This window comes from Pelodiscus sinensis, chromosome 31 (assembly GCF_049634645.1).
Source record: "Pelodiscus sinensis isolate JC-2024 chromosome 31, ASM4963464v1, whole genome shotgun sequence".
NCBI lineage: Eukaryota > Metazoa > Chordata > Testudines > Trionychidae > Pelodiscus > Pelodiscus sinensis.
The window spans coordinates 3,374,329-3,389,540 of record NC_134741.1 but is presented as its reverse complement, the minus strand read 5'-3'; the positions used below and the strand labels follow the sequence as shown (position 1 = coordinate 3,389,540).

The 15,212-nt window shown below is 52.2% G+C and overlaps 1 protein-coding gene and 2 non-coding genes across 3 annotated transcripts; all 3 read right to left on the bottom strand.

Annotated features, from left to right (window-relative positions):
* Nucleotides 1–1,281: 1,281 nt before the first annotated feature.
* TRNAL-CAA (transfer RNA leucine (anticodon CAA)) lies at nt 1,282–1,390 on the bottom strand. Its single transcript has 2 exons — nt 1,353–1,390; nt 1,282–1,327 (listed from the first exon to the last, which is right to left on the bottom strand). It is a non-coding gene; the product is annotated as a tRNA-Leu (tRNA).
* Nucleotides 1,391–4,494: 3,104 nt separating this feature from the next.
* Nucleotides 4,495–4,576, bottom strand: TRNAF-AAA (transfer RNA phenylalanine (anticodon AAA)). The gene has a single exon. It is a non-coding gene; the product is annotated as a tRNA-Phe (tRNA).
* Nucleotides 4,577–6,847: 2,271 nt separating this feature from the next.
* On the bottom strand, nt 6,848–14,512 carry LOC142821640 (zinc finger protein RFP-like). Its single transcript, XM_075913222.1, has 4 exons — nt 13,828–14,512; nt 10,842–11,052; nt 10,083–10,142; nt 6,848–8,951 (listed from the first exon to the last, which is right to left on the bottom strand). Exons 1-4 carry the CDS (start codon nt 14,077–14,079, stop codon nt 8,731–8,733), a joined length of 744 nt encoding a protein of 247 aa, XP_075769337.1. The 5' UTR covers nt 14,080–14,512; the 3' UTR covers nt 6,848–8,730.
* Nucleotides 14,513–15,212: the final 700 nt, after the last annotated feature.

Sequence of the window (15,212 nt, the reverse complement as noted above, 5' to 3'; positions counted from 1 at the left end):
GCAGCCAGCAGGGTGAACAGTGACAAGGGGCAAGAAAAGGTAGTTGGTGGGTGGCCAGTAGGAACAGTGGCAGGTGGCCAGCAGGATAGCTGGTGGGAGTAGCTGGCGGTAAGCCAGTAGGAGCAGTGGCGGGTGGCCAGCAGAGTGGGTGAGATGCCTTCTATGCCCACTCCCTCCAAGAGTGGGAGGTGAACTCTGAAAATCATTCCTGAGCTCTTATCTGCCCTGAGCAAGGGCAGCAACTGTGAGTGGGGTATAGAGAAACTTTGGGCATGTGAGTGGGACACGTACATGGCTGGACTTACATTGCTGGCAAAGGACATTGCTCAAGCCACTTGAGCCGAGACTTATTTGTGGGTTGGTTCTGAACCCTGCTTGTGTTATTTTCCCAGGTGAATGCCACGTTACTTCTCACCCTCTTTCATTAAAACTTTCTTTTCTACATTCAGACTCTGTGCTGGCGAGTGGGGAAGCATCGCCTCCTCGAGGTACTCAGGGGGGAGGGGATGGATTTCCCAGGCTGCTGGGTGGGGGCTCAAGCCAGTTTTGTGTGAGATGAACGAAGAGAAACCCCTAGACATCGAACCCAGCCCTGGCTGCTGCCAACACTACCTGGCAGAAGAGTTACACTAGCAGGGGGAGTGACCAAAGCACAGGCCTCGTTATGAGCAGGCTTAGAACTTTTTCAGGGAAACCCTATTGGATTTCTAGATCAACACCTTGACCACTTGGCCATCACAGATGTGAAGACAGCAAAGCCACAGGGCCAGGGGAACTGGCAGATAATCCCAATGCCCAGGCCTGATGTCACCTGCCACACAAAATTCACACAGCAAACCGGGCTCTTAGAACAGGGGAAGTTTGGGGGCTCGTTGCTAGGCCGTGGGGTGAAGCATCAAACCAGCCCCCTGGTGTGGGGCCTGTGAGTGTTGCTGAATGTGTGCCCCTGGAAATGGGAAACAAAAGGTCTGGGAGCCACACAGAGACCCTGCTGGGCTGAAGTCCCAACGACTCCACTTTGTCTTTGCCTGTGGGCTTGTCTGTCTGCAGCCTGGAAACCTCCTGGCTCCTCAGACCACTGGTCTGGATGGAGCGTTACAGAAGTCGGAATAATGGAATTGCTGTGTAGACGCTTCCATTGTTATTGCAGTGTAATGACCATTATTCCCTAGGAACGCTGCTGTGTAGATGCAGCCTGAGAGAAATGCTGAGCAAGGGATCCTGCAATGCCAGGGGAGTCATTGAAATGAGATCATTTCTCTAGCTATAAAAAGGAAGATATGTCAGGAGTGGGATTTGAAACCACACCTCCATTTGGAGACCAGAACACCCAACTGAGGGAAAGACAGAACCTTGAGTCTGGCACCTTAGACCACTCAGCCATCCTGACAACTGTGTAAAGATATTCAACCGCAGTTTTCTTACGTGTGTGAGTTGCTCGGGGCAGCAGCAGGAGCACCTCTCTTTCCCCACCTAACAGCTGCTCTACAGCACAGCTGGGTTTATCCACACTCACCCTCATCTACCGTTGTGAGGTGTTTTACAGGGAGCTGACAGGAAAGAGAAGAGGGGAAAACTCTGGCCGGCAGAACCGAGGCCTGGGATTGTCCTGTGCCAGGGAGTCTGTGTCAGTGCCCTTGGGGATCCTGAGCAGGGTTGGTACTTGGGATGGGGCCGGGGGCTGTTCTGAAAGGCTGCAGGCGCCGTTAGACCCTTTTTTCCTTCCCTGTCTCACCCCAGCACTGAGCAACACTCAGTGTCGGTCTGAGCATCCGTCCTGCTCTGGGACGTGTCTCTGTGGCAGGAACCTGCCCAGGTGGCTCTCGCAGTGAGGCCCCTCCGTGGCAGCACCGAGCAGTGAGAGCTGAGTGAAGGGGGAGGAGGCTCCATAACTGTGTGAGAAGGAGGCTCTGCCCTGGCCAGTGGGGAATCATTGCCTCTCTGAGGGGCCCAGGCCTGGTGGGTCATTTCCCCAGGTTACTGAGTGGGGGCTGGAGCCAGTTCTGTGTTGTCTCCTTTAACAACAAAACTCAGCAAGTCACCAAACCAAACAACCCTGTGGCCAGCATAGGGCTTGAACCCACAACCTTGGCATTATTAGCACCACACACTAACCAACTGAGCTAGCCCATCTATGTACATATAGCTCACAAGTGGCCCTTTCAAGAAAGGCACCGCAGACCACTGGGATATCTCTGCAGCTGCCAATGGCTCTTCTCTGACAGGGCCACTAGCGACTCACTGTGACGTGGGCTGGCTAGTCCAGCGGGTTTGAGGTTTGGTCAAGGTGGCTGGCAGCCGGCATGGCGCACTGAGACCCAGGGCAAAGAGACAGCAGGAATCTCTTGCTGCCAGCACTTTCCCTCCCAGCTTCTTCCCTGCCAGCAGCAGGTGCAGCCCCTTTTGGCCACTGGGTCAGCTACACTTTTCCATTTGAGCTAATTCTGCTCCACCTGGAACCTGTCTCCAGTCAGTGCTCCTGCCACGGCCTGGCCCAGGAGGGCTGGGACCCAACAGCTTTTCATCCTGGCTTTGTAGGAGGCCACGTAGGAAGGGGCCACTGCAGGTGCATGACCCCCTGGCCTGCTGTGTCTGTGGAAAGGGGGGAGAGGACACACACTTGTCACTGGGGAACAGGGCGCATGGATCCCACTCGTTCCTGCAAAGGAATGAAACAGGCTGAGCATTTTGCAGAGAACAGGCCAGATTCCTGCTGGGGGAGGCTCCATCATGCACAGACTCTGCGCAGGGCCAGACTGCTGGGAGGAGACTCTGGCCATGGACTTTCCTCCCCTCTCTGTTACCTCCTGCACCTGGGGCTGAAAGGGACGTGGGCTGCAGGCTGGTCCTGCCCAGTTGCCTTCCCCAGTGGGAGGAGAGAATGCTCATGCAAGGGCTCACAGATTGTCCCCAATGCACTGGCCCTGAGGGCCTGAATTCTTGTTGCCCCCGGGGGCACCCAAATTCCCTTCTGGGTGGGGGGGCACCCTCCCCAGTTCACACCCCTCTTGTCATACTTGGTGCCATGAGAACAAAGCTTCCAAAGGGGGGGTTGAATTCCCTCCATCTCCCCGTATAATAATTAATGGAGATTGCCTGTCTCCTAGAGCTGGAAGAGACCTTGAAAGGTCATTAAGTACAAGTACAGTCCCCTGCCTTGACAGCAGGACCAAGGGCTTTCTCTGCAGGGCACTGTGGAGAGAAACCCCTGAAATGCCAAAATGGTGGGAGGGATAGTTCAGTGGTTTGAGCATTGGCCTACTAAACCCAGGGTTGTGAGTTCAATCCTTGCAGAGGCCATTTGAGGCAAAAATTTGTCAGGAATGGTACTTGGTCCTCCTGTGAAGGCAGGGGACAGGGTTTGATGACTTTTTAAGGTCCCTTCCAGTTCTAGGAGATAGGCAATCTCTAATAATTATTTATTAGACTGATCTGGGTGCAGGCAACCAAGAGAGGGGGGTGTTCAATATATCTACATGTGACTAGATCCATCACGGGGCTTCAGCCAAGGCAGCAGTGACTCTGAGGAAGGGTTGGGGGCTAATCAGATGAACATGAGTGTCCGAGGCTGGGCAGAAATGGATGAGGGGACGTCACAGGCACTAGCACATCAAGAGGTAGAGAGAGGCCCCTGCTGCGCTTCCAGACATGCCACAGCCTGGATAGAACCAGGGATTTTAATCTAAGGCACTTGCCCCTGAGCTTCTGCTGACAGGTCAGGGGAGGAAGGCCAGGACAAGGCCCTTTCAGCCACTGGTCTGTGCAGGCTCGAGCCTCCTCCTACCTTTCCTTCCTGCAAAGCCTCCAACAGGTGCCTGGCCTGACTCATCGGGCTTCCCCAGGCTGACACCCATGGGCATTCTCAGCTGATGTCACCCCCTCTGTCATGTGGGAGTTGGGCTCATCCCAGGCAGCAGCAGCTGCACTTACCTGGGCACCCAGGGGAGCTGCAATAAGGGAAGAGCCTGCGTTTCAACCAGGGGCCTTTTGTGTCCTAGACAAAGACGATAACCACGACAGCACAGAAACACCTAGGAAAAGTTCTGCTGGACTTAAATTTGGACAAATAGTCTGCTACTAACTCTTGGCCAATGCTTTGGGGGAAAAGGCCGAGCAAGAGCAGGGAATAAGACACCCCCCCCCCCCCCCCGCTACTTCTCTAGACCTTTGCTCCCAACACTGGGAAGGTGGCAGGGGCTTGGTGATGCAGGAGGGGTGACCCACGTCACCTTCCCTGTATGGATGGACCTTTGGGGACAGGCCCAGACTCCCCAACCTCTCACCCAGCTCCAGTCACACTCCAGAGCAGAGCAGCCCCCAGGAATAGGGCTGAGCCATGCAGTGGTGGGGAAGGGGCAGGACCAGAGAGTTTGCCTGAGACCGCAGCACAAGGCACCGTCCCAGGCATCGCTCTGACAGCGGCAGACTGGGAGAGCATCTCAGGGGTTGTACAGCTTGTTGCCCTGGTGAGGGGTGCGGCCAAAACACAGGCCTCGCTGTGAGCAAGATTTGAACCTGCACAGGGAAACCCTATTGGATTTTTAATCCAACACCTTAACCACTCGGCCACCACAGCTGTGAGAGACTCTTCTCCAGTACATAAATGTGGAGAAAAATTCTGTTACTAACTCCTTGGCTGAGGTGTGCACAGTGAGGTCACTTGCAGAGATGCAGGCGCTGGCTTCTCTGTATGTGCCTTGGCACCCATTACCCATCGGTACCCGCCACCTCCCACCCCCTGCCAGCACCCATACAGAAAGCCAGTGCACACGGAGCCAGCGACAGTAGCGAGGGAGGCAGCTGCAGCACAATTCCAGGCCTGGGGCACATTGAACAACTTTAGACCTCATCTACACTGCAGACTTCTGGCCCAAGAACTGCTCTTGCTCAAGAGCACATCCACACGGCCATGCGCTTTGGCCCAAAAGGGAGGAATAGGTCAGTGGTTTGAGCATTGGCCTCCTAAACCCACAGCTGTGAGTTCAACCCAAGAGGGGATTACCTAGGAGTCTGGGGCAAATCTGCCAGGGATGGTTCAAGGTACTGTTCTGCTCTATTGTTGCATAAATTTGCAAGGTTCGTCCCCTGGAGGCTAGTCTAATTTGCCCACAGAAGAGAGTCACACTTTCAGGCTGGGTCCAACTCAATTTTATTGCTTGCAAGCAAGGTTCGGCTAAGGAGCCCAGTGCTCAAAGCAAAGCCGACCCCTAGCATCAGGTAAGCAAGGGGTCTTATAGGGTTAACATCCTTCCTGGTTTATGTGCCTTAACATGATTGGTTACCTTATTTTGCTTCTAATATCCTTGGAAGTCAGGTTTATCTCCAAATAAGGTTAGCTGCACTATGCAAACCTGCTGACTCTGAGGTTACAGTTGTTTGTTACATTTATTCACTTGCTTAACAATAGGCGGGTTACACTTCCTACTTGCCTGCTTGACCCTTTCACAAGTGAAATATATATCTACATTCTTACTCAAGCAGGAAACTGGTTTCATTTCCTGCTACACTATGAGTTGGTTTATCTCCTTATAAAGAGCACATTGTGAAAGAAAGCTCTAATGGCCATTGTAGCTGTAGGGGTCTTTGGTGCAAGAAATTCTGGCAATTTCAGTCAGAGCCCTGCTGTGCCAGTCACAGCAGCCTCTGTACCTGCTCCAGGCTTGTGGTTTCCTTCTTCCCAATGCTCCTCCCCAATCAGCCTTTTCCTGAACCAGCAGTTCCATGGGTGGCCAGGGGAGGCCTCTTCTGTATCCCAGGAGAACCTAGGAAAATGTGAAGCCCTCACCGCTGCCGGAGCCACTCCCTGGGCTCAGCGGCCGGCTGTTAGCATGTGCAGGCTGGGATACTGTGTGCAGGCAGCCTGCATGTGCAGGATATGATGTGCGCTGTGAGCAGAATGGCGTGGCCCCATTCCTGCCTCCCTTTCCCTGCTGATCCAGTGGTCGAAAGGGGCTGTGGCTGCTGCTGACTGGGCAGAAGCTGGGTAGCAAGATGCTGGCAGCAAGAGATTCCAGCTGCTGGTTTCCCCTGGGTCTCAGTGCGCCATGTCGACCGCCAGCCACCTTGACCAAACCTCAAACCAGCTGGACTAGCCAGCCCACATCACAGTGAGTCGCTAGTGGCCCTGTCAGAGAAGAGCCCTTGGCACCTGCAGAGACATCCCTGCAACTTTCTGAGGCACCTTTCTTGAAAGGGCCACTTGTGAGCTGTATTTCCATAGGCAATTACTAACACTAGCACCTACTCAAGTTCTCTGTATTTCCACTGATTTCTTCCTATTCTGTGAAACTCCACACAACATAACAAGTGGCAACAAGGGTAGGATACCTGTGCTGCCTCCAGGAACAAAAAAGTAGAAGTCAATGTAAGAAAACAAACATTTTTTTGGCTGTTCTGGAAGGTGGGGGTAAGAACTGACAGCTACACTGTGCAAACTGAAACTAAGATCAGTGGAAATACAGAGAGCTTGAGTAGTTGCTAGTGTCCATTTTATTGCAGAGCACAGAACTAACTAGAACAAGCCCAAGTGACCTAACTCAGTTACTATAACAACAAGATCTATATCTACAACACATACTGCCAGCTGTCTGTTTCACATACTGGCATCCATTATGCCCTGGCTGGTTTGCATGTTCCCAGATGCATTCCTCAGGTGTGTATTGGGCATCTTGAGAGCCATTGTGCTTACGGTTGTGCTAGTTAGCATCATCATTCATTGGTCATTCCTTCCTCATGACAGGCAGTCCAGGCCCAATACCAGCACAGAGAGCATATTCATAACTCCGCATACAGAGATCATACAAGCACATGAAGAGCACACATAGACTCAGTAAAACAGAAGCTTTTATTTGACACCTCACATGGCCCCCTTTGTACAGACTTTGGGGCAAATACCCCGCTGTGGGCGCAGCAGTGATCTGGCTGCTCCCCTTAAAATCCAATAATGTGATAAAGGTGCAACCCTGTTTATTTACACACCCACTCAGGGTGACGGGTGGAACTTCCTGCGGATTTGCAGGATCTTTTGCCACTGAAAGAGCCTTACAGAATAATATCCTTATCCTCTATTTATTGACAATTCTCAAGCAAGCAGAATACAGTGTCAGGCAGGCAGACTTCCCCTGTTGGCCAGGCAAGGTCAGTCACTCTGGATCTTAGCTGCTACATGTCGCGGTCGTGCAGCAGAATCCTGGCAGTTCTGGTCTTAGGTCGGGGTGGGCAAAAGGGCCCCTGTGGGCCAGATACAGCCCACCAAGTGGGTTGATTCGGCCCACAGAGTCCCTGCCACTCCCCCGCCCCCAGGCCAATCAGGACTTGGGGATGGGGGAAGCACATGAAGTTTCCTCCCCATGTCAGGAGCGTGCAGCGCTTAGAAGCACCACATGCTCCTGGCAGGATGGGAGGAGTCTTTGCATGCTCCCCTGCCCCCAAGCCCTGATTGGCCTGGGGGCAGAAGGGAGCGTGTGTGAAGTCTCCTCCCGAACCGGGAAATGGGCCCCTAGGGGAACCTCTGTGGGGGGACAAAGACTTTATGCTCTCCCCCACCTCCAGACCAATCATAGTCTGTGGATGGGGAAGCAGGGAAGTATCTTGACCCTTCTGCTTGAGGCCACAGCCCTTCAGATGTGGCCCAAAGCAAAAAATGTTTGCCCACCGCATCTTAGACGCCATATCTTGGAGGGGAATTCGTCTTCCAGGTCTTCCCCCTTCTTCTGGGTGTTCCTCTCTGTTCTTGTTTCCCTTTTGCTTTTCTTGCTTTTTCCCTTTCTTCTTCTGTCCTTTTGCTTCTATTACTTTTACTTGCTTGTCTCCTTCTTGGACCCCAGTTTATATAGTGAAATCTGAGTCCTGCTCACCTTAACCAATTATTTTAGTATAATTTTACTAACCAATAATAACATATGGTAACAGAATTGCCTAACCAATCACACTCTACCACCTTGGTTGATTTTCACCTAGCAAAATTAACTATATAGCACAAAGAAACCGATACAAACCAGACAGATGCCACACAGACAAACAATAGGAAAGTGAGCACAAGAATCATAGAATGAGGATTCCACAACCACAACTATTGGTAATAGCATAAAATTTAGACAGAATGTGAGCATGTGGTTCCTGGCTTTACAACTAATGGCTGCTGCTCTTCAGTCTGGCTGCAGAAGAAGGCGGTAGTCTAGACCTACCAAATAGCTACAGGCTTTCCAATACGGCTACCGAAAAATCATCTTGTTACAACCTCTGCCTGTCCCCCGCCCGGCTGTTAGTTCTGCCCCTGCCCAGCCCCCACCTTTGCTCCTCTGCTCCTCCTGGAGCCCGAGGGGGTCTTCTCTTGCAGGGATGGAGGGGAGCAGCTTCCATACGTCATAGAGATGAGGAGCAGGGGCTAGGCAGATGGGACTCCAAGGTTCTAGAGACTGGGCGGCGTGAGGCCTAGAGAGGCTGATCTCAGGGACAGTCAGAGCTGGGATTTAAACCCCACCCAGAACCACGGTCGGATTCTCTCCTCAGGGAGGGAGCCCGGCGGGAAAGTGAAGATTGGGGCCTCAGCATCAGCATCGATAAAAGTCACCTGCCCCCGGTCACAGTCCAGACAAACCCGGATCCTGTGGGGAGTGCTCAGTTGCAGTGGGGTCACCTCAGGGTCAGTGAGAGCCTGGAAGAAACCCCCCCACCACTGTACAGCCCAGATCCCCCCCTCAGGGCTACGACTGATCCGTCCCTTCCTGATTACAGACTCTCTGGCCACCCCCACAGCCCAATCTTTCCTATCCCCAGACTCCACCTCCCAGCAATGTCTCCCCAAGCACAACCTAGCACACAGTACACAGAGTCAAATCTCTCCGGGTTGTCGAGCAGTGGCTGACATGTACGTTCCCATTTCACACTTTTCCAATCCTCAGACAGGACGAGGTCAGGATTTGCCGTGTCTGGATCCAGAGTCACCATTGCTGGGGAGAGAGAATCAGGGTGTGAGGGGCAGAGCTCAGCCCTGGGGGCAGCGGGGGCCATTTCTCACCCTCCCCAGCAGCCCTGTTGTATCTGGGACAGGCCTGGGCCCCAGGGAGTTGCCTCTGACGTGGGTCCCTAGGCTATGTCTAGACTATGGAGTTTTTCTATCTCTGATGCATCCAGAAAACAGGTCTGCTCTTCTGACACTTTTGTTGGAAGAGCAGATGCAATCTCTTGGAAGACCTGCATTCCTCATTTCATTCCGTGTAGGAGGCCAAATTTCAGAAAAACATCTTCCAAAAAAACAATCGGAAAAATGTGCACAAATTGCAGAGCACAGTTTCCATACCTTTTTTGAAGAAAAAAAAATGTAGTGAAGACCTAGCCTGAGACTAAGCCGAGCTGTCACTGGGCCTCAGCCTGGGCAATGGGACCCGCTTCATTAGCTTCTCATTTGTGTGCAGAGGCTGCAGCCTCCTGCCCCCAGCTCGGGCTGCTCCATCCCCAGGGCCAGGCCTAGAGCAGGAGGGTCCAGTGGGGGAGGGGGACAGAGGAGGCAGGTACCAGCTTTAACCCCCCAGAGGGAAACTCCCTCCCCTGCTGCAGCCTCCACCCCCTGCCCAGGGCACAGAAGGGAGGGAGCAGCGCGGGGGAAGAGCCGCCTCACCCCAGAGAGCAGGGCCTGGGCATTAGTCACCCCCAGGGCAGTGGAGGCTCTTCAGGGCAGCCGGGCTCAATGGGGGAAGCCCAGCTCTGGCTTCTGGCCTGGCCGGGGGCAGGGCCTCTGGGGAAGAGGATCTGGGGTGGGGTCTCTGGGAGGGGCCAGCACAGGGCAGAGGCTGGTGCCCAAGGAGGGGCTGCGCTGATCAGCTGCCCCGACACGAAGCGCAGCCCCTGCCTGCAAAGTCCCCTGCCCGCAAACTGTGCCAATATTAAAATGTGTGGAGGAGTCCAACCATCCCATTTCTTAAAGGACATGCCCCCTTGTCCTTCTGATCCACCGCCTCTGGGGCTCCTCACCGCTCAGTGGCCAGGTTTGGGGCTCTGCCTGTCATGGTCGCTGGGGGTTTGGTTGGTGACTTGAGCTACAAGCTCAGGAAGGTGTTTTCAGTCTCCATTTAAAACCTCACCCTGTCTGAAAGCTCCCAGGAAGTTCCCTCCTCCTCCTTCCAGGACAGAGGGCAGCTTGTCTGGTGGGGAAAGGAGTAAGAGAGGTGAGATTTCACAAGTCCATATTGTGCACAACATCCCCAATACTAACACACAGACCTGGGTTTTCATTATAGCAGACACACACTTGGGCTGTGTCTAGACTCGCCAGTTTTTCCGGAAAATTAGCCTATTTCTGGAAAAACTTGCCAGCTGTTTACACTGGCCGCTTGAATTTCCGCAAAAGCACTGACTTCCTACTGTAAGAAATCAGTGCTTTTTGCGGAAATAACGTGCTGCTCTCATTCAGGCAAAAGTCCCTTTTGCGCAAAACTTTCTGTAGACAGCTCAGATTTGTTTTGCACAAAAAAGCCCCAATCTCAAAAATGGTGATCGGGGCTTTTTTGCGGAAAAGCGCATCTAGATTGGCCACAGACACTTTTCCGCAAAAAGTGCTCTTGAGGAAAAGCATCCGTGCCAATCTAGACACTCTTTTCCAAAAATGCTTTTAACAGAAAACTTTTCTGTTAAAAGCATTTCTGGAAAATCATGGCAGTCTAGAAGTAGCTTTGGGGCATGTCTACACTGCAGAGAAGATCGAGGCTGCTGCTGTCGATCTCCCAGGATTTGAATTAGCAGTTGAGTTAAAACAGCTAATTGAACAGAGGGGCGTTTCTGTAGATCACTGTTTCCCCTCAGATGCTTTATTGACTCTCCCCTCCCCAATTCCTTCTAGGTACCTGTGAACTCCCTCAGAGTCTCTGACAGCGCAGTGGTTTTCTGGGAGAAACACCTGACTTGTTCTTCCAGTTCAGTGTCAGTCTGGAGCCTCCCAGTCTCCTCGTCCAGCTTCTCCAGCTGGGCCAGCAGGAGTCGCTTTTGTTTCCCCAGGAACTGCGGCAACTGCTGAAACTCGGCCACAATCTTCTGCCTCTCGACTTGTGTCTGTTTCTGTGTGAAAACAGGGAACGGGCTGGTCGGGGACATGGATGGAGCCCGGGGCCCTTTCATGAGGAGCTGAGTGCGCAGCAGGGAGAACTTAGCAAACCAACAGATTTCTGACACTTGGCTCCACCCTATGGGTACTAGGCTGAGGCGTCTCGGTTTCCCCTTTGGCCCCTGTATCCCTCTGAAAGAGATGTTTCCATGTTTCCGCTGGCGGAGGATTTCTGGGAAAGCCACCAGGGCTGGACATTAACTTATCCCCTGCCATGGAAGTTCAGGGCCTGTCCACAAGGACCACCAAGATCATGGAGAAACTCAGGATGCTAACTAGTGGTTAACTAGTGGTTAATTGTCTAGTTGAGTAGTCGATGGAATTTCCATCGACCACTCGATTAGTTGATAGGCACTCCTGCATTCCTCCTGTTAAATGTAAAAGAGCTCCCGCTGCGGTTCTAGTACATTTCAGAAGAGGAATGCAGAACTCCGCATGCAGACCAGGGTAGGTGGGAAGTCCCGCTGACTCCGGGCTGCAGGTGGGTGCCAGCTTTGAAATACACAAGAGTCCCCAGCGGGAGTCAGAGTCCTCTGCTGACCCCGGGCTCCATGCTGCACTGCTGCTTTGAAATGCCACGTAGAACCCGAGATCAGCTGAGGAGTCCTCAGCTGACCCCGGGCTCCACATGCGCAGCGATGCTCAGCTGAGCCTGGAATCAGCTATGCAGCACTGCCACTTTGAAACACCGAGCCAGGGATGAGCTCAGCAGTGCTGCCCCTTTGAACGCTGCCTTGGTGTTTCAAACCAGGCCTAGCTGTGCATCTCTGCTGCTTTTAAGTCCCCCTTTTCCCCCCCCCCCGCACTTTGCTGCCTCTATCTGCTATCTACACAGCTCCTTTTTGCGCAAAAGCCTCTTGTGCAAAAGCGGATGCTAATTAATTATGCAAATGAAGCACAGCGATATTCCACACTGTGCTTCAGTTGTATAAGTTTTTCCAGAAGAAGGCTACAGTGTAGCCTTAGCTGAGGAGACTGAGGCTGCAGCAGGACACCTGTGAGGGTGGGGGCAGGAGGGGGTGGCACCTCCACACAGAATGATGTAGGTGGGGATGGTCTGACAGAGGCAGGGACAGGCCCACAGAGGCCGACCAATGCAGGTGGGGGAGGCCCAGCAGACAGGCGTGGGCATGTCCTGTGCTCTGGGGATGGGTCAGTAATTCCCTTAATTAAACACACTGATTTCTGTTCAGGGTGGCTGGGGTTTGCCCCAGTGTTGCCCTGCAGTGGTAATACCCTCGGGGCAGGTACCCACTGCCGCAGTGCCTGGTACAGCTCCTGGCAGCAGTGCATTCTGGGAGATTCCCAAAGGCTGCCTGGCACAGGTCAGACTGGCACCGGGCAGCTCCAGCCTGGGGGTAGTTTTGCTCCAACCGAGTCAGATCCCAGCACGGTCCTGTGCTGCCTGGAACCCTGTTGAAGGTGGACTCAAGGTGCTCATGGTCCCACACAGGCTACGTCTACACTGGCATGATTTTCCGGAAATGCTTTTAACGGAAAAGTTTTCCGTTAAAAGCATTTTTGGAAAAGAGCATCTAGATTGGCAGGATGCTTTTCCACAAAAGCACTTTTTGCGAAAAAGCGTCCGTGGCCAATCTAGATGCGCTTTTCCGCAAAAAAGCCCTGATTGCCATTTTCGTGATCGGGCTTTTTTGCGGAAAGGAAATCTCTGCTGTCTACATTGGACCTTTTGCGCAAAAGTCTTTCGGAAAAAGACTTTTGCCTGAACAAGAGCAGCATAGTTTTTCCGCAAATGCACTGACAATCTTACATGAGATCGTCAGTGCTTTTGCAGAAATTCAAGCAGCCAATGTAGACAGCAGGCAAGTTTTTCAGTCTAGACACAGTCCAGGAGTTCAGCATCCCAGTGGGAAACTGCCTCAACTTACTGGGCATCTTTCTCTCCTAATAAATATGTTTCAACCCTGCACCTGAGGTGGCAGCATGGCCTATTGGTTAGGATCATAAAATGTACCTGGAAAAATTGGGGGGATAGTTCTAGACTGACATCAGCTACTAACCTCCTAGCTCATTCACCTTTCTTCCTCTCTTTCACCCCCTCTCCCCCTGCTTTGTACCTCAGTTTTCCTTCCCAACGTTTGTCTATCTAGACTGTAAACAGCTCAGGGCAGGGATTGTCCCTGGTTTTGTTTTGTGCAGAGCCTGGATCTCATGTGGGGCCTGTAAGGGATACTGTGATGCAAACACAAGTAATAACATTAAATTCTAGTCATCACATTTGTAACAACAACAGCAGCTTGTAACCTCCCTTCTCCAGTCTGAAGACAGCACATTCCCATAGCCAGCCTGCCACTGATCCATATCCCTCCCATTCAGTAACAGGCTCTCATTTCCCCCATAGAGGGCTGGTTTCAGAAGGATTCCGCTGAGCATCTCAGAGAAGTTTCTCACATCAGGTGTCTTTAAAGACTTGGAATTTGGCCCGCCGTTCCCCCCCCCGCCAGAGCATTTCTTTTGTCCCACCCTCTCCTGAGCCAGGCAGGCTTCAGCTGGTTGGTGAGTCGCACTGGGCCATAGAACAGTCAGGGAAATTAGTCAGTGACTCAAACTCAGAGTAATTCCCCAGAAGATGGGCAGCACCGTGTGCGCTTGCTGCCCCCAGGACTCTCTGCAGACTACACAGATGGGGCTTGATCCTCCTCACAGAACAGCTTCAGCACTTCCTGGTGCTCCCCACACATCCTGCCCATGCCCGCTCCCTTCATTACCTGCAAACTGAGCTGTTTGACTAGTTCCACCACGTTCGCCAGCTGCCTGTTGGGCGGGAGAGGTCCTTGCTGCACAGGGTCCCTGCACTGTGGGCAGAGGTTAGTTGGGCCGGGTCCCTCCCAGCACTGGCTGAGGCAGGCGCGACAGAAATTGTGCCCACAGGCTGTGACCACCGGATCCGTGAAATACTCCAGGCAAACAGGACAAGTCACTTCGATTCTGAGACTTTCCACAGTGCTCACTGCGGCCATGGCTCCCTCTGGGCTGGGGAAGAGGATCAGTTTCGATTTCCTGCGCTCAGGCTCTACCTGCCTCCAGCAACAATGGGCTGTTCTCCTCTGTGGAGCTGACTCAGGCTATTTCCTGGAAGGGGAAGAGCCAGCAGGAGACATCCCAGCCCTGAGGCTTTGGTGATCAATGTCCCACACTCTGGCTCTAGCACCTACCTCTGATCTGGTGTGGCGAGTCTCTGGGGCATCACATGTTCCCCAGAATCCACCAGGCTGGGCTGCTCAGTTCCCAGAACTGTGCCAATAAGGAGCGAGAGTGAATCTTGTGCAGAATTCATTGTTTGATGTCTGATGTTGACAGATAAAGTAACAGTTGAGTATTTATATGGATCTAGTTACATGCTCCCAGTTGCAGTTTTACCATGCTCGATTTTCACAGCGGTGGGAAATGCTAGGGGGAGGGGCAGGCAATACTCGGCTCAGACAATAACTATTCAGTGACATAGTGATAGAAATGTAGCCGTGTTAGACTGGTGTAGCTGAAACAAAATACAGGACTATGTAGCACTTTAAAGACTAATAAGATGGTTTATTAGATAATGAGCTTTTGTGGGCCAGACCCACTTCCTCAGATCAAATAGTGGAAGAAAATAGTCACAACCATATATACTAAAGGATACAATTTTAAAAAATGAACACATATGAAAAGGACAAATCACATTTCAGAACAGAAGGGGGATGCGGGGGGGGGGGGAAGGTAAATGTCTGTGAGCTAATGGTATTAGAGGTGGGGAAAGGTAAATGTCTTTGAGCTAATGGTATTAGAGGTGATAATTGAGGAAGCTATCTTTGTAATGGGTAAAATAGTTAGTGTCTTTGTTGAGACCCACGCATAGAGTGTCAAATTTTAGCATGAATGACAGTTAAGAGGATTCCCTTTCAAGTGCAGATTTAAAAGGCTTTTGAAGCAGGATGCAGGTAATTAAGTCGTTGAGACAGTGTCCTTTCTGGTTGAAATGGCAAGAAACTGTTTTTTCTTTGTGATCCTGTCTAATATCTGTTTTGGGCATTGATCCTTTGGCGAAGTGTCTGAGATGTTTGTCCAGCGTACATAGCAGACGGACACTTTTGGCACATGATAGCATAAATTATAT